Genomic DNA, 25,052 nt, shown 5'->3' with positions numbered 1-25,052 from the left:
GCCATCTCCCATTCTGACCAGCAGGTGGCAGTATTGGTGCGTTGCCTGATCTGAGTTTTGAACTTGTGGTCTTTTCTTATCGCTCAGAACAACTTTCATACTCTTTCTCTTATTATTTTAGTGATGGAGCTTCACTACTTTTTTAAACAATGAATGTTTCACTTTCCTGTTCTCCAAGGTTTCTCGATGAGACATTAAGCTTAATAGTCTAGCATAGTCTTGCTCTTGCATGAAAGGAAAAAAAGCAGATAATGAAAAGTAAAAGCAAAAACGCCCTATTCTTTTATCAGGCTCACATAAATTATCACCCAGCTCAACTAATTCACTTGAAGTCCTCTTTTGTGCAACAAAGTTTCAGATGACCTGACCCTCATAAATGGAATTGTAAGCGTTTCACTTGGTTTTGTCTATTCACAACGCTGCCAAAGACGTTGCTTTTACAAAATAGTACTGTGAGAAAAAAAATCATTATATCATACACACTTCAACATTACAAAAACGCGTTTTTAAGCAAACGTTTGTGTTTTTATGTTTTTATTAAATTGTGTTTTCATTTCAAAACCAAAGGGGGCGAATTTGGTTGGCGTTTAATACATAAATGTAAAGGAAAAATTGCATTAAGGTACATGGCTAATATAGATTATTATTTTTGCATTGCATTAGAGTTATTAGGAGGAAAATACAACGGAGATGTCAAAAGCAGTCGTCACTCTGCTGAGTTCAATGTCCTCGTATATTTGACAATCTACAGTCGCTTTGTGGATGAATCCTAAAATATGTATTTATTTACAAATTCACATTTACAATATTTAATTTCATAGCCATTGAATACTCTTGAGCTCACCAATGTCGACTTTTTTTCGACCGTTTCACACGTTGGTTTAGATTTTTCCGATATAACCTGAACGCAACGGCTAGACTGCTGCTCTTGCAAGACATAATACGCTTCAGACAGTTCCAATCTGTGCGAGTTAGAGTCATGCCAGAAGATGTGCGGGCGCAACATGTCGAAATCCAGGAATTAACGGCATGCCAGTGGTTTGATTTCAAAGAGAGGCAAACTTTTAATCTTTGAAAAACGTCGTCGGAAGTCAAGAAATTGCACAATTCGGTACGTGGGCTGCTTTCAACGCACGGTAATCTTTGTTAATTTGACAATATTTTTTTGTTTTGATGCATGCAATTTGACAGTTGCGTCAAAAATTAAAGTGATTCGAGGCTGTAGTTGATATTGTTGATGGTAACTGTTGCTTCTAGTAAGAAATATTAAACGTCCACACAGCGTGTCATTCACGTCATAAAGTCGCTTGTTTGATCTCTTTGATGATGACATTTGGAAACGCTTACGTCCTCAACACAAAGTTACGATATAATGTAATATATATTCTAAACTTCAATGTAGACGTCTACTGTTTTCTAGCCATGAGCCTTTTTTTGGATCAGTAAGCAACGGTGCAGCACATTCCTGACGAGCGGCGACTCTGTGTGAAACTTTTTGACATATATGGTTAAAAATGTCTACTGTATCGAATTTTTTTTTTTTTTTTTTTTGCGAGTGTAATTGCACAATTCCAACGTTTGTCAGTTTGGGGGCGTACAGTTTCACTGAGATAAGCAATGTTTGTGTTTGAACTGGACACTTTCAGTTAAGTGAACTTTGCACAGTTGCTTCACTCTGTCTTGTCTTTTTTTTTTCTATTTCATTTTTAAGTTCATTATATTAGCAAAGGTGCTTGATGCCATTGAATCATTTGCCATTTCCTCCTTTTCACTCACCCCCCATGGTGCCCTCATTTAGCTCAGCCAAAGCCAATTGTTCTCCTCTAATGAGTACCTCAGTGTGATTCCACGAGTTTCTTTCTATATTTAAAATCAAAGCTGAGCATGGTCAATGACCAGCTGCTGAAGAATAAAGGAACAAAATCAATCTGTTACTAGTGAAAAGTTCCATCTTCCTCTTTGACCCCACTTGACCTTGCAGACAATATCTCACAATCATTTCAGGGACAAGTGTTGTCCCAATGCAACTAGCAGCTACCGTCCAGGTGGTCTAGACAGGAAACTACGAAAGTGTGTCTTGGACTTTACACTTTCTTAGGCAAACTGCATCAGAATGTTTTTCACATTTGTAAAGGTTTCGATTAATGCTGTTGCAGCTTTTCCCACTTCCAGCTAAGTTTACGGATCAAGAGTCAAAGGAAACATTTGAATCAAACACGTGACAGCATTGTTTGTTTGAAAGTGGCCGAGTGTGTGCCGTAAGTGATTTAGCATGCCATATGGAGGTTAGGTCTATATATTTATATTGTTACAGTCTGGCCATTTACTTGAAGGCAGATGCCATAAATGCTCAAAATGTGTGGCGGAAGACTATTCAGCAGCTTTATTTCCCAACAATGTGGGACTTAGGTCATGCTGACATGACAATAAGTCAGTAAAAGTGCTAACTTTGGGGGGCAATAAGGGGTCAGTTTCACATAAACGACTCGATTCTCTAAATAATTCCCAATCTCACATACTTGCAAATAACTACTGCTTGTCCTAAAGGACAAAATTGGCTTGAATTTTCTTTCCATATGTGATATTTAAATAAAGAATTCATTGAGTAGTGCACTTATTGAAATCATATGACTTTAGATGAGACTGGACAGACAAAGCAGTACGGAATGCAAATTATATTGTCTTTTAAGATCTGGAATTTTTGCAGCTTTGTGTGATTGGGGGAAGTTTTAAAAGTGTGAAAAAATGCACACAAAAACTAACACCAGAATGTTGAAATAATGTTTGTTCGTTTCCACCGCAATGGGAAGCAATCATTCTCTCATTAAGGCCTATTTTGATGAGGGTGTTTTTTTTAAAGCATTTGGGCAGTAGTGTTCATGGTACTCTGTGGGGGTGTTCATCACTCACCGCAACATGTGCTCCAAAATGCAGTGGATTCAAATAAGTGCCTCATTTGTTGTGTCTGTGTGGGCAGTGCTTTTGTTAGAAAGTGAGGATTTGATTGAGATGAAGGGAGAGTGTCAGGGTGTATTGTTTACCCCTGTGAATAGAAAGTCGTTAGTCTCTTGAGGCCCGTGTGGAAGGGGATAAACTGCAGGAGTCATGTGGGAAAAAGACGGTGCTGCTTGTCAAGGAAGATGGGGCTGTCTTGGAAGATAAACATAGCGGCAGGGCCAAAATAATAATTTGGCCGGTGCTCTCCTAGTTGGATTTGTTTTCTACAGAAGAGGTCCCTGAATGATGTTGTCCCTGTTCGTCTGTCCCCAGCATGTCTGACTGAAGATATCCCAGGGGGGTTTATGTCATGCCCAAAGCGTCTCTCAAGCCATTTTGGGGCAAACAGCCAATGCAACATGACACGGTTAGTTCATCCCTGAGAGAGCAGGAGTATTTTTAGCTTTTTTATTTCTCCAATCAGCTTGTTCAACATGACCAAGCATCAATTTGGGCGGTTGATTGTTGCTTCAAACAATCATTAAGTGCCCGTTTGTGCATAATTTTGGCAGCGGGCTTTTAATTGGGGCTCAGTCACAGGGACAGAAGAAGAACAGTTCATAGAGACCTACTAAACTTTGATGACTGTGAACTTAAAAAAAAAAAAAAAACCTGTAGATGCCGATGCTTTTTAAAATTTATTTTATCTTATTTATTTTTATTTATTTATTTTTATTTATTTTTTATTTATTTTAATTTTTACTTTTTACTCTTTAATTTTTATTTTTACCGTATTTTCCGGACTATAAGGCGCACCTAAAAACATCAAATTTTCTCAAAAGTCGATAGTGCGCCTTATAGTCCGGTGCGCCTTATATATGGACCAAATTCCTAAATTTAAACTGGCCCAAAGTATTGTGTCATGAAATCAATCATAAGTGGCCCGCTGAAGGCTATGAATCATGAATCAAAAAGACTATGGATCATTATTTTGTGATTATAAAGTAATTTGTTGCGTCTGAAGTTGAAATAAAAAAGATAAAATGGAGAATGATTTGATTTGGATTAAAAATCTGACATGATGCATTAATGGTGCGCCTTATAGTCCGGTGCGCCTTATATAAGGACAAAGTTTTAAAATGGGCCATTCATTGAAGGTGCGCCTTATAGTCCGGTGCGCCTTATAGTCCGGAAAATACGGTACTTTAATATTTTTATTTTTTATAAAGGTCATGGTTCATCGTACTTGTTTACCCGCGCTTGTTGTCTCTACCGTCCCCTTGAACGCTTTTGTTATGCTTTCAAAAAGGCCCCCGAGTCGTTGAATTAGTGTGACGGCTGGCAATTAGAGGAACAAGAAAGAAGTGATCCATTGGTGCTTTTTTTGTTTAATAACCATCAGAATGGCTTGACTTGCATCTGTCTCCTATTAAGGGAGAAAATTGCTGACTCCCTTGCTGCGGGTAATGCATCCATCAGCTGTGGGAACCAAACACTCCATTTGAAAAGAATTGCAGCTAGTTTAAGCACAGGTGCTCAACCTTGGATGAATAGTGGACTGCATGATTATGTTTTTCTTTTGTACATTCTGTCACCTCCCCTCCCTTGGAAAACAAGAATAAGAGATTGCAATGTGTCAGCAGAAATACCGTAATTTTCGGACTATAAGTCGCACCGGAGTATAAATCGCACCAGCCATAAAATGCCCAAAAAAGTGGAAAAAAAGAAACATATATATGTATATAAGTTGCTCCTGAGTATAAGTTGCCCCCCCACCCAAACTATGAAAAAAAAAAACCGCGACTTATAGTCCAAAAATTACGGTAGGTGGAATCTAATGTGTTGTTTAATTCTGTGTGGGATACACATGGCCAAACTATTTCGAGTGATGGTTTTAATCAGCTGTATTCAATATTTATCACTCTTTGATAAGGCATGATGTAAAACCATCAAATCAAATCTAGACATTTTATTTTTCAGAATCTTTTTTTAGAGCCTACCAGCGACCATTGAAAGATTAGCATAGTCTGGACAATAGTAAGTGGGGTGGGCTCGGAGGTCATTGTAGGTGGGATTATTAGGATTTTATTACTCGGCTGAGACTAGTTCAAAGCCTACAACCAAAACGTAAAGCCCACTTGAGCAACTTACACACAAACGAACACACTACTTCAAACTCCAAGTTGGAGCAAAGGCTGTATGGATAGGCCGCATTTGTAAAGAATCTTATTGAGGCAGCTCAATACTGTATTGACATCAGCGTGGCTGGGATCATTCCATCTCATCCACGATAAATCCACGATAAAGGTGAATCTCAACTATAATAATTGTGTTGTGATGATTTGCATTTGTGTTGATTCATAGAGATTTGAAAATAAAAATAAAATTATCCACTTTCTAGCAAGTTTTCTGCGTGTCTAGCTCTGTGACATTTCTCTCTGCATTCCTGCACATCTTAATTGGCACTCTTCTTGGCAATGGCCTTACTTTAGTCTCGGCTGGCCAGGCTGTCAGATCGGCACAGTGGCCAGAGAAAGCAAATGGAACAATACAATCCTAATCCCCAAATAATTTCTGCTACTCTGATCTTGCTGGCCTATGAATGCGATGTTGTAAAAGGCCACAGGCTCACTTGGAATCACAAATGAGCAAGTTCTCATGCACACTGATCCATGTTCATTTACTGCAAGAAACCAGAGAGGAACTTGCCTGTGGTTTTGCTTTGAGGGTACGCACCTCTTCCTAGCATGAGGAATTGGAAAAATATATGACACCAGAGTGTATCTTTGATCTCAGCGGAGTCTCTACAAAGAAAAAAACTGTACATAAAAGGAAATTCTTTTTTTTTTTTTAACTAGATTGTTAAAAAGTTTGAACTGTCTTTTCCGTTGACAATGTTGCATTGTGTGTTTGATTTATTGGCCATTTCAGCGGATCTTTTTTTAAGTGTAATTTTTTTATTTTTTATTTTAATTCTGCTTAATTTGCTAGCATCACTATTTTGGGCTATGCCACTGATGTGAAAAAAAGTAGCCCCCCACACACACACTAGATCATCACAGGTGTCAAACTCAAGGCCCGGGGGCCAGATACGGCCCGCCACATCATTTTATGTGGCCCGCGAAGACAAATTGTGCATCAAATTCGTGTGTTATTACTAGAATTGCAAATTGTCTTCACTTTTAATGTTGTTTGTTTTTTTATATTTTACCAGTTTTTGGTTATTTGTCAGTTTTTACTGTATATAATACGAGGTGCTCATACATTTATTTGGGTCGACAGTCATAATGGCCCTCCGAAAGAAGCTATGACGACAATGCGGCCTGCGAAAAAAATGAGTTTGACACCCCTGCACTCAAACTACATAATGACACATCCAAACTATTGTACAACTATTAGAGTTCTTCTGGAGAGCCCGTCTTTCCAACGCTGCACTGACTTTCTGGCATGAGCTCATATCACAGTCCTCCCACCACGCATGCCTCCAGCCAGGCTGCACTATACATTACAAAGTGCCAACCACTTTGTAAGTATAAGCCAAGAGCACCAAAGAGGGGAATGACAAGAATTTCCCCTTACTTACTGTAAGGTCCAGTAACCCTTTGGCCTCACTTCACTGGGCTGCTGATGCATGATTAAAAAAAAAAAAAAACCATGAGACCTGCTTATCTAAGGACCATAGTTGGAAGGATCACCATTTCTCTGCTTTACAGTAAGCCTAGACATGACGCGTCTTTGTTTTCTTTTTCAGCTCCAAAGGCCTAAGTGCCATGCCAGAAGGGTCCCATTCTGTTCTCCACCAGGGCCCAATGGGGGAAGGTAAGCTCAATGCATCTCTGAATCTCTTCATACTAAAAGCTTGAATTTGCCAGTCTAGTTCCTCATCTGTGTAGGCGAACCAGAATGCTGCAAGTGGAAGAATTAGACCAAAGTAATGTCCTGGAGCGAGCGGTCCTCCTACAGTCGTGTTTGGCTCAGAGCGTCTTTGTGTATCGATGGATCTCTGCCAAACTCCGCCATACAGCTGCAAACCTCGCACACATCAAACCAGAAAGTGTCCAAATCGCAGACCGCTAAGATAGTTTGATGACGCTGCATGCACGGAGGGGATAAAAACAAGGATGGAGGGCGGCAACTCAAATTACATAATATTTTAGTGTTTGTTATCATTAGTCGCAGAGGCGCGGCTTTGACACAAGGCCTCTTTGTGTCTGTTTGCCTGTTCTGTCCCCCCCCCCCCCCCCCCACGCCTCCCCTCAACTCTACATTCGGCGCTGGGTTTCCTCTTTGGCTGGAGATTACAAATGTGTCAATGGTTCCCTTTTCCTTGCTTCAGCTTTGGACCAAAGAAACATTTGGCTGGAAGAAATGTGTGTCATCCACTTTAGTACTCGTTTTTCTTCCAAAGTACACAGTGCACTGGTCGTACTGCTCATGCCGCAGTGCATTTTGCAACTTGTTCACATTTAGTTTGACCTAGCTGGGACGAATGTTAGGGTGACTTCACTTCCTTGTTATTGTTGTCTGGGTGGATGTTCAATAACGGAGGACGAAAGAGTGGCACTACAAATTAAATAAAAAAACGAAAAATCAATCTGTCAATTAATTTGTCAATTAATCAATGAATCAGAGGTTTTGATTTCCTCCCCTTTATTCAAAAATAGGACATTATTTCAAATGATGATGCAGAAAACATACATGAATAGTAATAATAATTATTATTAGTATTAATTTGGCCAGAAAAATAGTTTGCCCAAGTACAAGTAAAGGCTTTATTTCAAATCAACACAAAGATCTTGTGTTTTTTTTTTTCCTTTGTCTTTTAGCTTTGTTTTGCTTTGATGGCTTTTATCTTGTGCACTTTCTGACTTTCTTTGTGGCGCCGTTGTGTGGCAGCCTTATGAGAGCCTACTGAGTTGCGCTCATGCCATCTGTGTGTCTTTTGTATACCCACTCTGTGGTATGGATACTGCTGGGGCCTGAATTGCCCCACCCCTGGGGATCAATAAATATTCAATCAATCAATCAATTAAAAGAAAAATCTAAACAATTGATTATATTACTTTAATAATAGATTAGTTGTTGATTATTCAATTAATCATTGCTCCTCTAGAAACAACTAATTGTGATATTTGTGTGATTGCTGATCAAATGTGGATTACTGGACACAAGGAATGCACATGGTGAAACCAGAATGGGAGTGTGGTCTGGGTAAACATTGTGGTGACCATCCAATTGTAGTTGCTCTGCAAGGTCAAAGGTTTATGAAGTGAGTGAGCTGTGTTGTCCTTTTGCTCCACTACCCGCATGCTTGAAAATCCTTTGTGAGTTTTCACCCCCCAAAAAAAACCCACCCTAAAGGCAAGTATCTTCATCCTTCAAGCAACGGATGTTCTCTCCTATCAGATTCAAGTTACCTCAATGGATTATTTTTCCAGAGCAGCTCGATGACAGGAACATAAAAGCCCTCAGACTTTCCACCTCAGTGCAACTTTACACACTATGGTGGAATATCCTGCCCATCATTTTAAATGGTGTCAAAAGTTTGATGCACATCTCAGCTGTCAGTTTGACACTGCTGCGGCTCGCTCAAAGATAAAGACTCCCTCCCGCAGATATCCTTACCCCCTGGCAGGAATGTAGCTGTGTGTGCAGAATGTACAGCTTTAAATGGCTTCTGGGGGACGGGCCAATGATCTCCATTCTTTGCAGCTTTTCCAGCCCAGTGGGTATCGAGATGTGGATGGATGGTGGCAGCAACATTTTTTTTTTTTTAATAGAGTTCCTTTGCTGGATAGGAACTTTTTAACTGCTGCTTAATTGCTAACTGCAACCTCACATAACCTTTGATAAAATGCTGAGTTGTACGAGTTGAACTTAGTTTTGAAGTTGTTCCATCTACACCGTATATACTTACATACCTGGTGTTGCTGCTGCAACCTCGCTATATTGTCTCAGGCTCTCGTGCATTTAAATATCATTGTAAATCGTTTTATTGCACCCTACAATAGCATTCCTACTATAAAAGTCTTCCACTGGATTAGCCAGATTAGTCACAGGCTTTCTGCTCTGATTTGCAAGAACCTCAATCAAATCAGCCTGTATCACTTTTCTGTGGTTCATGTTGTAAGTAATTGCATGGATTAAATGAGATTATTAGTCCAACATTTCTAGTGGAACCTGTTGTGACAAGGCAATTATTTTGTAAAAAGAGACTTCATGGATTTGTTTTCTGGTTTTTATTTCATGACTTGATCGCATTCCCCCCAGTACGAGAGCAAATCACACTTTTAAAAAAAGTAAAATTAGTAATAATCTGATCCATTGAAATGGGCCACAGTTGTTCATTATCAAAGTTTTAACAAGTGGCTCGAATGTTTTCCACATGTTGGACAGTTTTCTGCTCTTTTCTTTACTCACTTGAGGAAGCAAGCAGAGGAGAATTGCCACTACCTGGCATTATTATTCTGCTTTATCAGGGGTCAGCGTTGTTCTGATAAAAGATATGGGTCACTGACGTTGAATTCCTCATCGGTCCGCGCTGATACCTAAACCGCTGAATAAACTAGTTGGCACCTTTTACAACCCTGCACGTGATTAACGGCTCGGTGTGAAGCAAATGATATTCTTCCTCTCCGCACTTAGCACAGCTGCACACTCTGGAGAGGTGCTAACACGACAGCAGTGTGCTTGTAGATCAGCAAACTGGTGCTAACGTTTACAGTGGACTTCAAGCCGCCATCAAGCCCAGATGTGGAAGGAAACGTGAGTGTTGAATAGATTGAGGACTGGCTGAGTATGCAAATGACTGAAGCATTCTTGTTGGTGGTGTTGGAGGGGGGGGGCAAAGTCGATGAAGGGGTTTCCAAAGTGGATCATCACATGCCAATACGCTGAGGTCGCTTGGCATGGCTGGATTCTTTCAGGGCTGGGGCCGAGCACACGGGAGTTTTACCGGATTAAATGGGAGCTTTTCGTGCTTGGAAGATTGACAAATCTGCCCTGATGAAAAATTTCGCAGAACTCCCACGTTGTACTTGTTTGTGTGTGTGACTGTAAATGTAATCTAATTTTCCCATTTTTGCCAATTACTTTCTTAAAATACCAAAATATTTTTACTACAAAGAGATCATTTTACTTGTAAAAACACCCAAATTGTCTAAATGTTTCCCAGCCCAGCATTTTGACCTTGAGTGTCACTTTGGAATGCAGGTTGAACGCGTGTATTCCGCTCTCCACTGCAAATTTTTTTACTCACCTTTGGGCTAATTATTAACATTAAATCTGCTTGTGAGGCAAATGCTGGTAGAATTTGAATACAACTTTTACGGTATAGCCAGAGCACCCAAAAAAAAAAAACGTGACCTGAATTCCTCCCTCCATTCTGGTATCGTAAACTAATCTGGGTCTTGTATAATTCCTGCCATTTAGGCTCATGCTGTTTGATAATGGTCTGCAAACACCTCTGGGTCTTATCCGAGAATGCAGCCTCCTTGCCCTCATGTGGAGTAGCCATTCACATTACTAGGTGGGAAGGAGCTTTTCCCAAGGGGATCAGACTTGCAATTGTTAGGTGTGGGGGGATTGAAGAAGGAAATAGAGAGGCAAGGAAAAGCTTCATTTTATTGGAGCATGAAAGATTATAAAGTTCATATCAGTAAGGATGACAGGCTCGTGTGTTGTGTCAGTGGGGAAAAAAAAAAAAATCAGGTTAGGGAAGGTTGTCTTTTTATAAGATAGGAATCGTTTCCTTGTTTATGAAAGAAGTTTCCACGTTTTTTATACATTCGTTCATGCTGCAGGTGAGAATCTGTTGAACTAATACAGATTCAGTACAAGCCCAGATTGAATAAGACTGTTCTTCAAACTGATGTTTTTGTGGGTGAAGAGGTAAAAAATGCATGTAGGAATTACTAGAAGAAGAAAAAAAAAAGTCGACAGATCTGTCTCCGGAAACACGATTTGACAGTGCCAAGAATGTATCAAGGAACCAGATGATAAAACAATCATTTGACCAGTCTAATTCAGGTCTAGCTCGTTTTCCCTCTTGGTGCAGGTCATGTAGTCAAGTTTGATCACAGTAATCAAACTCTGCGTGAACTCAACCAGTCTTGGGTCGTGAAGCTCAATCTGGTAAGAAAACAATCCAACCATACAAATGCACGCGAAATGACCCCGATTGGTGAGTTCTGCATGCAAATCAATCTCGGCGCCAGTTTACCCAAATCTAAAATCAAAATAAGCATTTTTTTTTATATCACTGCTCATTATTTGCCTTTAAACATAGTGTGTAATAATTTAATGACAAATATACCGTGGAGCGGAATGTGATTCATTTGTTGTTTTCACCGCCCACAGTTTGTCAATAGCAGGATTCGCTCACAAGAAGGATTTACAATTTTGTATCAAGCAGAGATAGTGGAAAGATGTAATCAGCAATTCCATGTTTGTGATTCACAAAAGTTATAAATGCTTGTCATTACTGGGAAAGGCGGCTCTTTATTCTCACTCATCAATCTGGTCTTGGTGGGAATGGGCAAGATTTAATAAGTAAGCATCATTGGCTTTGAAATGTTGCCCTTTTTTTGTTTTGGTTCTTCTCATTATTCCTGTCTGTGACGTCATCACGCACAAGAACATAACTACATAGAGCTATTTCAAATATATAATTAGTATTGTCTGCTAGCAATGCTTGCCATTTAACCTTTGGAGCCTGGATTGTTTTTCGACTCTTATGCAGTTTCGCATTGTATTACGCAACACTGAATAGCCTCTTCGTCATTCTATTGCGCTACGAGAGACAAATGTACAATGAATAAGCAGGCGATGTTGTAACGATGCTTGTTTGCATGCATCATTGTTGACAACATGAGTCATATCCTCTCGGGATTTTGCAACCTGCACAAAGTTTCGTCGTTGCATGCCATGCCTTATCCTTTCCCCATTGTTGCGATCCATATTTGCTCTGATACATTGCAGATCATTTCAAGGAATGTTATGGTTGGAATATTCATGACACTTGAGGTTTCTTCCAGTAAGGTAGACCCTCTGATAGTCCGTAAACCAGATTTTCTATATAAAGGAATGTTCTCTGAGCCTTAAAGAGAGGATAATCACTTTAGTCATTCCAGTGACTGCGCCTTTTTAGAAAAGTTAATTGCTATGTGCTTTTATGGCTGTCAGTAGTCTTGTTCATCCCCGGAATCACCATTATGACATCAGAGCATGTGGACCATGTGCATTGATTGTCAGATAAGGACTAGCCTAGACTTTACATTATGAAGGGTGGACCGATTTATCATCAAGCTCCTTAGTGACTAAATGTCTCGTCCCGAAACAACTCATTTTTAATCATCATTCACAAGTCCAAACAAGGATTTTATTGTTCGACTATATTTGACGGCTAACACCCAACATTTTTTTTTGTTAAAGAGGAAAATCATGGTTGTGGCATCAACTTCACTTTTGGGTACATTGATTAGACTTTAAGCTACAACTGTAGATGAACAGTTACTCAAATTGAATACATTAAGAGTAACTTAGGGAAAACATGAAGTGAAATTTCTTAAGTGTAAAACTCACTGAAAAATTTCTCTTTGGTAGTTTGAGGGCTCATCCAATTACGTGCCTGTCACTGCAGTCTTGACTTCATTATGTGGCAGCCACAAATGAACTTCTACACTCTACAAAAATTGTGGTCTTTTTTTTTTTTTTTAAGTTTTCAGAGCATAATCTGTCTAATTTATTCTTAAACTGTAAATGAATGGGAGAAAATATATCTTTTTATGTGTGTTTAAATTTCTTATGAAGAATACATTCATCCAATCACCAGAAGACTAGATCCAGTTGTGTTTGTGTCCCATTCCAAACACATAAAAGCCATAATGCAGACTTTGCACACAAACGGAAGCCCACAAACCGATGGGTGTCGTCGTGGTTCTGTTTAAACTTTAACTTAATAGCATACAGTTTAGTAGCACACACATGACAGGAGTGACACTGTAATAGTTCTGGCCTTGTCAATGTGTCCTGCTGAGCTTAACAGCAATTGTTTGCAGATGTTAAGGAGACTCGAGACGACATGCCTCCTCGGTGAAGACCTCACCAAATATCACAAATAATGAAGGATTAAACCACTTTTGCATTGGATCGCACTGGCCAAGTGCTCCGCCGTAGTGAAGTAGTGTCAGTCACAGATAATTCAAGCCTATCTCTTGTGGTTCGACAAAGCTGTGGTAGGAGCTCAGATCTTCGGTGAACTATGGTTGAAACTGCAAAACCTTTTTTTTTTTTTTCCTTTTGGTTATAATGCTCTTCGAATATTATATTGGGCCATGCTCATAAGAGTGAGTTGGTAAAGGAAGCTGCTGGGTTTATTCAAATTGGGATGTAATAGCTCACCTTTGCCCCTTTTTTTTTTTTTCACCTTCGATGTACTAGTTTTACACAGAGCTTAAACAGTGGTCATCTCCCCCCCTCTATTTCTCACACTGCATTGCTTTGGATCCCTTAACGTGCATAGTGGAGCAAGTAGACAGAGCAACAAGTCTCTTTTCAGCTCAGGACTGAGTCATGGAAAGTAGAAGGATGCCAGATGTGCATGCATGTGAATAAACTGGAAGGTCATCATTCAGCTGTCAAATTTACTTGACAGCATTCGTCTGCTTTCGTGCGAAATATTTGGCTTGTTTTGCGTCAAGAAGAACAATACAAGATGTAGTTTCAGTCGAGTGGATATGTTGGCTGAGAGTAGATTTTCTCTCGGGCGTAATGGTTAAGACTTTCCATGATGCACAGCTAATGATGAACATTTATCCTAACTTGTCAACACAGATGTAGGTGAGCGGGTTTCAAGATGACAACGTGAGCTACATCTGTGAGCGATCAGCACCAAATTACCCTCACCGTCCCCACTTGGGAATGGACTTTACCTGAACCGTTTCACTTCACAATTGTAGCTTTATTCGAAATACATTGACAGAGACTTATGTTGTGTAGCATAAAATAGCTTTGACCTCTTTGAACCCTGCAAATACTTCAGGAAATTGAACTCTCTTTACAGTGGCAACTGAGTACCACTGCGTTCCATGGTATATTTTGGATGCAATGTGAGGAAAAATCCTCCTGGGCCTGGCCAAGGAGGATGGGAAACTCAATATGTAGGGTATTTCTTGAGAATTTCAATGCAGTCTAAAAGGGTATGTAAATAAAGCTCCCAGTTCCGTTTGGCTATTTTCATCTCATCAGTCACATTGCTGGGTTTTTCTATTTGGTCTCTTTACATGGCATCTGAAAAGGGGTGTCTTGACTTTTTACTTTTTGTCTTTTTTTTTTTTTTTTTTTTTTATCCACTGGATTTGGCCTTTCCTGCTATGGGGAAAAACAAAAACCTAGTTTTTGAAGCAATGGTCATCTGTTCCTGTCGAGTTGCCCGAGATGAAGGAACTCAACTTGGGAAATACTGAACCATCTATTGCAAGAAATATAAAAAGCCAAAGAAAAATCTTTGTTTAAGCCTCAAGAGACATATACTTAGATCTCACAATGACACAAGAAGTTTTGTGTCACCTAAAAAGTTTTTCCTTTTCTTCCTGGAAATTCTAACAAGTATATTCTGTCCTTAGAGATATTCCCAAAAATACAAATGGGGTTGAAAAGATTTTGAAAAACAAAAAAAGTGAGATTTCCCTAATGACATCTCCTTTTTTATGTGTTTCTCTCCTCTCTATAGAATATCCTCGGTTACCCTCGCCCCTCTCCGCTGGAGACCATGAACAAAGAAATGCAGATTTAGAATCAGACTGTTACCATCAACTATGTGCCGATCCACTGGATGGAGAAGGCCAACGTCCAGTAAGTCTCGTGTCTACCTTGTCTTCTGGATCGTCCCGTGACAGTCACAGCCTTTTTGGGAGCACCGTCACCCTCCCTTCCTCCTGCACACCACCTATACCGAGCGAGGAGGACATCGACTTGGAGCTGAGCCCGGCTGAAAGCGCTGTAGAACACACAAGAGACCAGAGTCCCGGCCTGGCGGGGTTCAGCAGACTATGGAAGCCGCACCTAATGCTCCACCAGTGGAATAACAATAACGCCACCGCCAACAGGAAAAGTACACAGATCCTTCATAACCCGGCTTCACCTGTTGTCACGGAAACGATGGCGCCCAACCCGAAACTGACCCACGTGGACCGAGTTGTCATGGAGATCATCGAAACGGAGCGCATGTATGTCAAAGATCTGCGCAGCATTGTAGAGGTGAGTCAACTGTTCTTTGGAAGAACTTAGAGCTATGACTTTATGTCCACAATTAGGCAATTATTGTCTATTGCAAGTAAAATCTCGTAAGGGCAGTCCAGTTCAACGGCGCCCAATGGACCGTGGTCGTGAATCTGTGAAAACATCACAAAGCAGGCAAACGTGTGAGCAGCGTCCCGGGCACCCAGTCGGGGCACGTGCAGATGGTCACCACGGGGCGAGCATGGCGAAAGTCGTTGGTACCGACGAACGCGAGGGAGCGGACTCCCCACAGGGGTTGCGGCTGCAAGGCCAAGGCGAGGGACCCGGTCTTTACCACTTTAGAGGAATTTACCACTCAACAAAGCATTCAAACAACTTGACGAAAGGAAAACCTCTTTTGGCTTCAACTATGTTTGTAGTATAGAAACAGGAGCACTTAGCTGTCAGACGATCCTACTCTACTAATGTGTTTAACATTTGAGGCATTTCTGAAAAACGTTGGCTGTAAACCAACAAGCGTCTTTCCTCACCTTGTCTCAAGCCACACTGGCGTCTAACTTCTGACAAAGCCACTTCAAATCATGACCTCCTCGTCGCTCATTTGACATGCCTGGTCTGGCCGCGGCTGTACAAGAACTTTTCCAGCCAACACAAACACGGAGACCCGCGGGGTTTTCCACAAGCTACAATGTGAAAACATGTTCTTGTACAGATGTATCCGCTGCCACTGACCTTTTTGTAATTACATCGCTGCCTTAATCTCATTGAGGTATTTTATTGTGAAGCTCAAATGAAGCAAAGAAGTGAGAGACTTCATTCCACGACCTCATCAAAGCACCCTCTTGATATGACGCACTGTCGAAACTGTGTCCATCCGCTCTCTTTAGATATTGTTTTATCACTGGCTCACATGCCTCTCGTTCTCAACGGTCCACATTCAGTGGGAGTGGAGAGAACAGCTGTTTGACCCAGATGGTCCCACACAGCCAAATACACCCCCAACACCTGGCTTTAGCCACCCACAAATCGTCATACCTGACATTATATAGACAGGAATGTGAGGATCCCTTTAACAGTGTCGCCCACAGGCTCAAGTTGTAATAAAAAGTATTTTCGATCGCCGCTCGTTGCTGACTGAGCCTCCCTATCTCCCACGTTTTGCGAAAGGTCACGTGTGCGCTGCTCTCATCGTGCAGGAATGCTGTGTCGTTCTTTCAGTTGTAAGTGGCGGACTGCATTGGATCGACTGTTTTGTCTTTTTTTGGGCACATCTGGTTGTCAGAACTAATTGCTGTTGTATTTTTTTATTTGGTCTCCACATGTGCTAGTTTGCCTCTTGTCCACATCCCCTGCTACTTGTTTGTATGACACGTGAGTGTGTAACTTTGCATGATGGAGCGTATAGTCAGCTGGATGTTGGCATTTTGGGCTCCTGCGGATGTGAGATTTTTTTCATCTGCCCTGGAAAGAATTCAATAGATATGCGATATGGGCAATGGTTGTTTATACTGTGTCAATCAGCATAGCCTATAAATAAATGGAGCAAATCATTTTGAAGGATCAGATCACAAACAAGGAAAGATTTTTTATGACTTCTAGACTTAAATAAATATATTTAATTGTAATAACTGATTCTAATACTACTTTAAAGTAGGCCACATAAAACATGCACATCCTTGCGCCCTCTAGTGGTATAGAATTGCAAGTGTCGGGATTAGACTTCCCTGGTCAGAGTCCAAAATAATGTGAATTAATCGTAGAATTGCAATGTGACTCCATCTCACTACTTTTTTCCAGGACTATTTGGCTCACATTATCGATACAAGCAACCTGCCCATGCGCCCAGAGCAAGTGTGTGCTCTGTTTGGAAATATTGAGGACATCTATGAATTCAACAGGTAAATTCTCTCCTCCATAACTATACTGACTTGTATTATTATTATTATTATTATTATTATTATTATTTTACATTGCCTGATTTTACTCTGAAAGCTTTTATTTAATGTTTGATATTCCACTCAGTGATTCCAAATGGGCACTAAAAGCAGTAACTGCGAGTTACGTCAGCTGGTGGCCATTGCTGACCCTGCCGCTTGCCAAAACACACATTAACATTCCTCTCATAGTGAGGCGCTACTCTGGTAATTCCAGAGAAGCCAGAGAAGTGTAGCATTTAAAAAATATATTTTTGTTTCTTATGAGTCTTATCATTTTTTGTTAAAGTAAATTCCACTTGCATCACAGTTACATTTGCAAATTTAAAAAATATATACATACATTTCCTGATGATGTTACATAGATTATTCTGGATATTATACCACAAGTTTTAAAACTTACTATGATTTAATGAATGTATTAGACCAATAGTGATTGAAGATGAAAATTTATAGCCAAGCATTTCACACTATGCAGTTCAATTCACATAGAGTATCCAAATTATATTTATTTACGTACATTCCTGAAAAGAAAAAAAATGCGTTGGTGTTTTGTAATGCCTAACAGTTGTGATAATTGTTGGGATGGATTCTGCTTTTTAGTTTTAAATGAACTTCAACCTGGCTGGACTCAGCTCCACAGCAATTAAGCTATTTTACAGTCTGCACTGCCTACTAGTGGCAAGAAATGTTATAACGTGGTCTTTTAAAATATTGAGTACTTTATTGTCAATAGGCACTCATGTATTTCATTATTGATCATTTTATGCTCTGCTGCATCTCTTTCAGTGAGTTGCTGCAGTCCTTGGACATGTGTGACAACGACCCTGTGGCCATCGCCCAATGCTTTGTCGAGAAGGTGAGCGTTTTTATCCTCCTCATATTTTTCAAGAAATGGACAAACGCACACGTCATGTTGCTCTTTGGTTCCCCCAGAGTGAATATTTTGAGATCTACACCCAGTATTGCACCAACTATCCAAAGTAAGAGCTGCAAAAATAGATTTTATGATTCACATCAGAGTCATGACATACATGTTTTTACAATCCTCTAGTTCAGTCGCGGCACTGACTGACTGCATGAGGAGCAAAACCTTGGCAAAGTTCTTCAAGGATCGTCAGGCTTTTCTGAAGCGTTCTCTCCCGTTGGGTTCTTTCCTTCTCAAGCCCGTGCAGAGGATCCTAAAATATCACCTGCTGCTTCAGGTAAATCATATTCCTCAGTTGTGCCTACTTATGAAGAGCCAACCACAATGTCCTCCTTCATCTGTTTTTTGGCAATAAAAGGAAATTGCAAAGCACTTTGGCCCAGACGAGGATGGCTACGAGGTGATCCAAGAGGCCATAGACACCATGACAGGGGTGGCCTGGTACATCAACGACATGAAGAGGAAACACGAGCACGCCGTCAGAGTGCAGGTTTGCTACGATGACAAAACGCAGTAACGTGAGAAGATTGTTAATGCAGTTGTTGTCCTGTGCAGGAGATCCAGTCCCTTTTGATCAACTGGAAGGGTCCTGACCTGACCACTTACGGCGAGCTGGTGCTGGAAGGCACCTTTCATGTCCTGCGGGCAAAGAACAGTCGGACGCTCTTCCTGTTTGAAAAGATGCTGCTCTTTACTAAAAGAAGAGGAGAGCACTATGTCTACAAGACGCATATCTCTGTATGTTGTTTTTTTTTATTATTGTTAATTAGATTTTATAAGGAACAAAAATGCACCTTTATTGATTATTTTCAGCAGGTTTAATGAACATATTGGGCTAACTGGACCCTTATTCTTTCCTAATATTGTGATTTGTAGTGCTCCACCTTGATGCTACTTGACAGTGCAAAGGATCCTCTGCTTTTCAGTGTTATCCACTTCAAGCATCCCAAGCAGCCCCATACCGTGCAGGTAAATGGGAACTGTCCCTCAATTGTTTATTATTATAGTTAAAAACAGGGCTATGTGCTCACTTATTTCATCAACGCTATTTTTTTTTAGAATCATCGCGATAATAAAATGTATGCTAGTAAGTAACTTTACTTTAGGATGCTGCGAGTAGGCTGCATTGTGTTTTGTTTGTCGGGCCAGCATGCGTCATCTGTATCTTTAATAACACGGACAAGGGCTTGTTGTTGTTGTCGTAGGCCAAATCTGTAGAAGAGAAGCGTCTCTGGGCCCATCACATCAAGAGGCTCATTCTGGAGAACCACAACGCCATTGTTCCGCCAAAGGTTCACAACAATGCCCTTTCACTGTACTGTATAACTTTGTTTCTTTCCAACCATATTTTGACAAAACTCTCTGAATCTGCTCATATTTCAGGCAAAAGAAGCTATCGTGGACAATTCGAATTGTGAGTGTGATTATAAAATGGTGTTATGTTAATTTACATTCTATTCATCTTGTAAAGACATTTTTATTGTGTAGTCAAATGAGTTTAGTGACTATCTTTTTCCCTACTTAGGTGTTGGGAAGTACCACTGTAGCCCAGAGAGGGTAAAGAGAGCAGATTCGTACCAGTCGAGTGACATCCATCTTGCAGGATGGAATGGCCGGAGGAGATCAGGTACAAATATTTTTGGACTCCATTTTGTATCCAGCAAGCCGCATACAAGCCCAACTGTATATTTGTTTGGGGATGGCATTAATTGACCCCCTCCCTCCCATCTACCTGCTAAACAAATCATAAAAAATACGAAAGGTCGGTAAATTGTTTACATCATATTTGTCAAATGTATTAGTCGCTCTGTTACATGCACATTCTGTCTCCGGGCCCAGAAAGCAATCTAACCAAGGCGATGGTTATAATCGTACGAGAGCTTTTCAAATTGCAGATCTGCTTTGTTCGCACTCAAAGATGGTCGCTAACCAGATCAAAAGACACACTCCCACGCCACTGGCGTCACCCATAATGAAGTTAATTAAACGGCATCGGTGCAAGGCTCTCTCCTCCGCAAGCTCTTTTCAACAGGCATATTCAGCCTTGGCTTCGGATCTGCGCGCATTTGTCCTAATTGTTCATCATAAACGAGCGAGCCGTCGTATTCGTGTCCCGGGGTTATATAGTCTATTGTTCCCAGTTTACATCCATTTTGCACACCGATGTATTGAAGATATCATTTTCATGTCAACCTTGCCATCTCAATGAGGGAGTTGGCCATCACAACCTGGATAATTGCATCATGTTCTTTTTGAGAGAAGGATGTTTTGTAATTGACTTTTATCTAATCACAAGGCCTCCCGTGAGTCTGGGCCAGACTAACCACTGGCTGGCCGGCTGCTTGCGCCTGGGCTATAATTGCACAAGATGCATGTGTTACATGGCTTATTTGCGCATGAAATATTGAATTTGGGAAAATCGGAACATGGTCATTTGTTAATTACTGCTTCTCTGTTTTCTCTTTGCTCTCCTTGCAGATGTTTTGAAGGTAAGTGCTGGAAATGTTTTCTTGAATGTTTGCACTCGGTTGAAATACTAATGTTAAAATAATACTGGCAATAATAATAAAATGAATAATAATAATAAAATTAATAATAATAATAAAATGAATTATAATAAAATTACAATAATAATAAAATAACAACAAACAATAAAATGAATAATAATAATAAGATTATTAATTTAATTGCCAATTGGCTAAGCCTGCTGCATCTACAGAAATGTTCAAATATCAAATTAAAAAAAGAATCTTTCAATTTTTCACAGAACGTACTGACACCAAATAATAGCTCATTAGAAAGCAAAGCAGCTTAATCATTCCCAATCCCAAGTGTTGTCCTTCTGTGTGCCGTCACTCGCAGCATGCCGAAAGTGAGAGCGCCCTACTCGGGGACAGGCCTCAGCCTCAGGCTTCCGGTCTAAGCGAGGGTGAGAGGCCGGCTGTGGAGGAAGCCACACAGCAGCTAAGTTCCACACCGGCAGAGGTGCCCTCCTCGCCTCATGAGGGGGGTCCGAACCTGCCGATGACAGAACAGCAAAAACAGGAAGATGAGGAGGGGGACAGTTTCAAGGAGGATTTACTGATGGGGGACGACCAGGTAGCCGACTTTGCCAGCTCTGTGTTGGCAGCCATCTCCTGCTGGCACTATCAAGCCCGGGCTTTGCTTTCTTCTCACTTCACAACGGTGAGGGTTTCCAGCCACCCACGGCTTTCCCGGTTCCCCGCTTCGTTGCGTTTGCGCTGCGCACCTCTCGACCCCTCTCCTTTTCGCCCACGCCGACCCCCGTCCCATTCTGTCTGTATGTATGTACGCATCCCACTAACAGCTGCATGTGCGCCTTGCACAATGAATGAGTCAGGTTGTGTTCTTGTGGGCTGACGTGCTCACGTGCTAGCTGTGAGCCGCGGAGGTGCAACACGCAGGTCATATTCTTTGTTTGCATGGGCCTTTCTCTGCATCCGTTGGTGTGTTTTTCTTTCTGGTGCCGTTGTCAATGGACTGCGTTTCATGACTAGTTTTCAATGAAACCCGTGTCTTCATTTGCATCACGACCGTTGACTGAATGCGTTCTGTTTGACTTCAAAGATGAATGCAGCCATCTTATTAAATGATTCTTCTTTGATAAACATTTTCCCGTCAGAGTTTTCATAATCACCTCCATTGTTATAGCACAATGGGCTCTGATTATGTTGTCGTTCTGGAAGGCTTGAGTTCTTGTAAAAGGCTACTTGATTCAATATCAAGTGTTGCCGACAACAATAATTCTTCTGCTGAGCCCTGCCTACCTTTTGAAAAGATTCAAACTGAAATGTGTGGACTCTTTCAGGATGATGAAGCCTGCGATCCCGCTCAGCTGACCGACACGCTGAGAAAGGAGACTCAAGAAACACACGGCCATGATGAAAGCCAGAGAGATGCGGCTGAGACAAAACAGGTCCTTTTCTTCTCCTTCTATTTGTACTGGCTCAGTGAATAAGTGTCAACTCATTCATCGCTACAATGATGACTTGACGAGATGAAATTCTGTGTCGAACTGCAACGCTTAACCGTCCGTTCCTTTCATTTTGACTGTTTAGTTGGCTTTGAAATGGTCCATGAAGATAATGGCCAGTGCAGAGTGCTTCGATCTGCTTTCGATGTCTAATTGCATCTCTAAGGTAAACCTATTTGTCATATTTCAGGTCCATTTGGACGAGCCGCACCCTTCGGATTGCGTCTCTCAAGTAGAGAACATCCGTCAACAGTCCGAGTCATCGCTAGAGGCCGTCACTCCGGAGTCGGCTGAGACTTCTAGAGAAACCGGTGAAGAAGCGGAGGGGGAAAGCGACTCGTCTGGTCTTCAAGTGGAGGAAACGAGTGCGCTGATGAGCGGCGAGCTCTCAGAGGAGGAGGAAGAGGAAGTGGTGGCCGAGAATAAGAGAATCCTACCGTGCTCCGTGTTGGATCAAGCCAGTGTAATCGCCGAACGCTTCATCATTGGCTTGCCCAGGCGGAACAGCCTGGTCTCTGAGGATCTGGGCTCCCTGGCTTGCTCCTCACTTTTAACACCCAATGAAGTCTTCATAAGCCCCTCCACCTGCACGGACTCTGAAGAAAAGTCGCCCACTCTATCACCTCCTGAGCCGCAGGTGACCCCTGAGACCGTTTGTGAACCCGTCCCCGTCGAGGGCGAACATCGGTCCACTCTCTCCAAACAGGATCTCCTCCTGATCCACAAGGTCAGAAGATACTATGAGCATGCCGAGCACCAAGACGCCAACTTCAGCATCAAGCGCAGGGAAAGTCTCTCCTACATTCCAGCAGGTCTGGTCAGGCAGTTGAGTAGGCAGCTTAACGATATTCCCGACCAACCGGCCGCCGTCCCAGTCCACAGGAAAGTCCTCTCCCGTTACAGACCTACTTCTTGGTCAGTCTTTGACCTTCCGGGCTTAGAAAAGAACCCAAACGCAGACATTGAGCAAAAGGCTGAACGACAGAGATCAGAGGAAGCGAAGGCTCGATCTCCAAGTGTCACCGATTCTTCTACCACAGATGAAGACTTACGCCCTTCATCGGAGATGATCAAAGTCTGGCAAGACATGGAGTCAGAGGAAATCCAGCAGACTGGAGAAGAGGAGAATAATCCCTTTGAGTGTTTGGACTCCTCAGAATGTAAACTCCGAAAGCAACCATCCCTGATTCTAGAAGAAACAAGTCCCTCGTCCGAAGGTTCAGATGTTTTACTAGAAGACTCCGCTCGAGACTGCAAGCAGCGTAGAACCTCTATGACTCAAGGTCTGGTCCAGCTCCCCAGGCTCATTAGCCTCAGAACCAGTGTTGACGAAGACCAGATCTTGCAGGACATGGGCAAGATGAAGAACAAAGTGTTCCAACTGGCTCGTCAGTACAGCCAGCGCATCAAAAATAACAGACCGATGGTCTGGCAGAGGAACCGGGAAGCTTCCAGTCAACAAGGATTCAAGAGCATGCCTGCTGTCCTTGAGGAGAAGGTCAAGAAAAAAAGTAAATGGAAGATGCCTTTATTTATTTATTTATTTATTTTATTTTATTTAAACAACTTAGCAGACGTCAAACATGTGCTCTACAATGTGTTTTGTATTTAATGTGTGCAGGTAAACCCAACCTAAGACTGCCCTTGAAGGCTTGTGACCAGATGGTCATCCACGAGGTGAATACACCGAGTCCGGCCCAGACTCCATCTTCTGCGGCCAGCTCCCGCAGCACGCTGACCGATCCGCAAAGCCCTCAATTGGAGAACTTCCACTGGCCTGACGTACAAGAACTTTGCTCCAAATACAACCCCAGCCAACCGGATGCTGATTCCTCAAACAGCTTGCTGGAATGTTCTCCGGCCAAGTGCAATTGCTGCTCTCACACAGACTCTCATAAAGACCCGACCCAGTGTCCGGAGGCACAACCCGAGACTTGGTACAAGGAGAGGGGAGATCAAGACTGGCCTCGCCCCCGGTCCAAACTACTGTGCAGGTGGAGCTCGCTGGAGCACATGCTTGGTTCCCTGCCACTCCATGAAGTGCAGAACTTGCAGGAACCCGTGCGGACCTGCCGTCCTAGCAGTCTGGCGTCTCTGACCGCCGCGCAATGCAGCGTCCTCGCAGAAGGAGACCAGCAACTGGAGGACAGCTCACAATGTCCCGGCAAGTCGGCTGCACCGAGTTCGGCCAAGACGTCAGAAAGTAATCTGGTGAAAAGTTTACGGGAGAAGTTCCAGAGTTTAAGCACCAGCTCATCAACGTGTTAACTGTTTATCTTTACTAAGAGGGAACTTTTGGTCAGTGTTGTGCAGTCCGCATTGGATGCACCATTTGGGAAGGGACGTTATTGGTCCATGCAATGTGGGAAACGATGTCTTTAAAAAGAAGTTTGTTGCAATATTTGTACATTTGGGACTTTTCCTAACTCATCGGATGTAAGTGTGTCAACAGTCCCCTGATTGGTATCATTACTAGATAGGCTTTTGTTTAGTTGTCACTCAATGTTGGCAATTAAACTATACTAATTATTAAAGCATAACAACAAGCAGATGTGGGAAGATTACCTCAACTAAGCTGACCGCACACCAAAGAGTTTTTTTGTTAGCTATAAATGTAAAAAAAAAAAAAAAAACTTAAAATGTGACAGCAGTCACTTTGACTGACCGCTGTTTTCATGCATCACTGGAGCTTTTATTATTTTCCTCCAATTTCTATTTTTATTGAGTAATATTTATGAAGCTGTATTTGGGGGCACACGTTGGCATGTAAATAGCGACATTAGTGTATAAACTCCTTTTGAAAGCTTTCTATTCCAGAAAGACTACTTGAAATTTGCCATATTTGCATTAAAAACAGAAATGGCACGTGGCCGCCCGTCACTGATGTCATGGACTGATGCACACAGTATTGTCATGACGTATAGAGTACAAATCTGTCTGAGGAAGTCTTTGATGAGACTGAGTTCATGAATAAACTTTTATTCTATCTGTATTAGTCCTTAATGTGCTGACTGCTATA

At 41.6% G+C, this 25,052-nt stretch overlaps 1 protein-coding gene across 3 annotated transcripts; it reads left to right on the top strand.

Annotated features, from left to right (window-relative positions):
* Positions 1-910: 910 nt before the first annotated feature.
* Positions 911-25,025, top strand: LOC133169478 (pleckstrin homology domain-containing family G member 3). Of its 3 annotated transcripts, none has more exons than XM_061301716.1 (18): positions 911-1,111; positions 6,689-6,756; positions 14,669-15,195; positions 16,975-17,075; positions 17,901-17,970; positions 18,048-18,094; positions 18,166-18,316; positions 18,398-18,529; positions 18,595-18,777; positions 18,916-19,008; positions 19,245-19,331; positions 19,423-19,453; positions 19,565-19,666; positions 20,518-20,528; positions 20,902-21,138; positions 21,869-21,976; positions 22,224-23,544; positions 23,655-25,025. In XM_061301716.1, the coding sequence occupies exons 2-18, from the start codon at positions 6,708-6,710 to the stop codon at positions 24,299-24,301; spliced, it is 3,897 nt and encodes a 1,298-aa protein (XP_061157700.1). In that variant the 5' UTR covers positions 911-1,111; positions 6,689-6,707; the 3' UTR covers positions 24,302-25,025. The 3 variants fall into 3 exon arrangements, with proteins under 3 accessions (XP_061157700.1, XP_061157698.1, XP_061157699.1); XM_061301714.1 differs by having other exon boundaries at positions 20,902-21,225; XM_061301715.1 differs by having other exon boundaries at positions 911-1,136; positions 20,902-21,225.
* Positions 25,026-25,052: the final 27 nt, after the last annotated feature.

This window comes from Syngnathus typhle, linkage group LG16 (assembly GCF_033458585.1).
Source record: "Syngnathus typhle isolate RoL2023-S1 ecotype Sweden linkage group LG16, RoL_Styp_1.0, whole genome shotgun sequence".
Taxonomy (NCBI): domain Eukaryota; kingdom Metazoa; phylum Chordata; class Actinopteri; order Syngnathiformes; family Syngnathidae; genus Syngnathus; species Syngnathus typhle.
The sequence above is the reverse complement of the archived record's forward strand: the minus strand, read 5'-3'. Positions and strand labels throughout refer to the sequence as shown.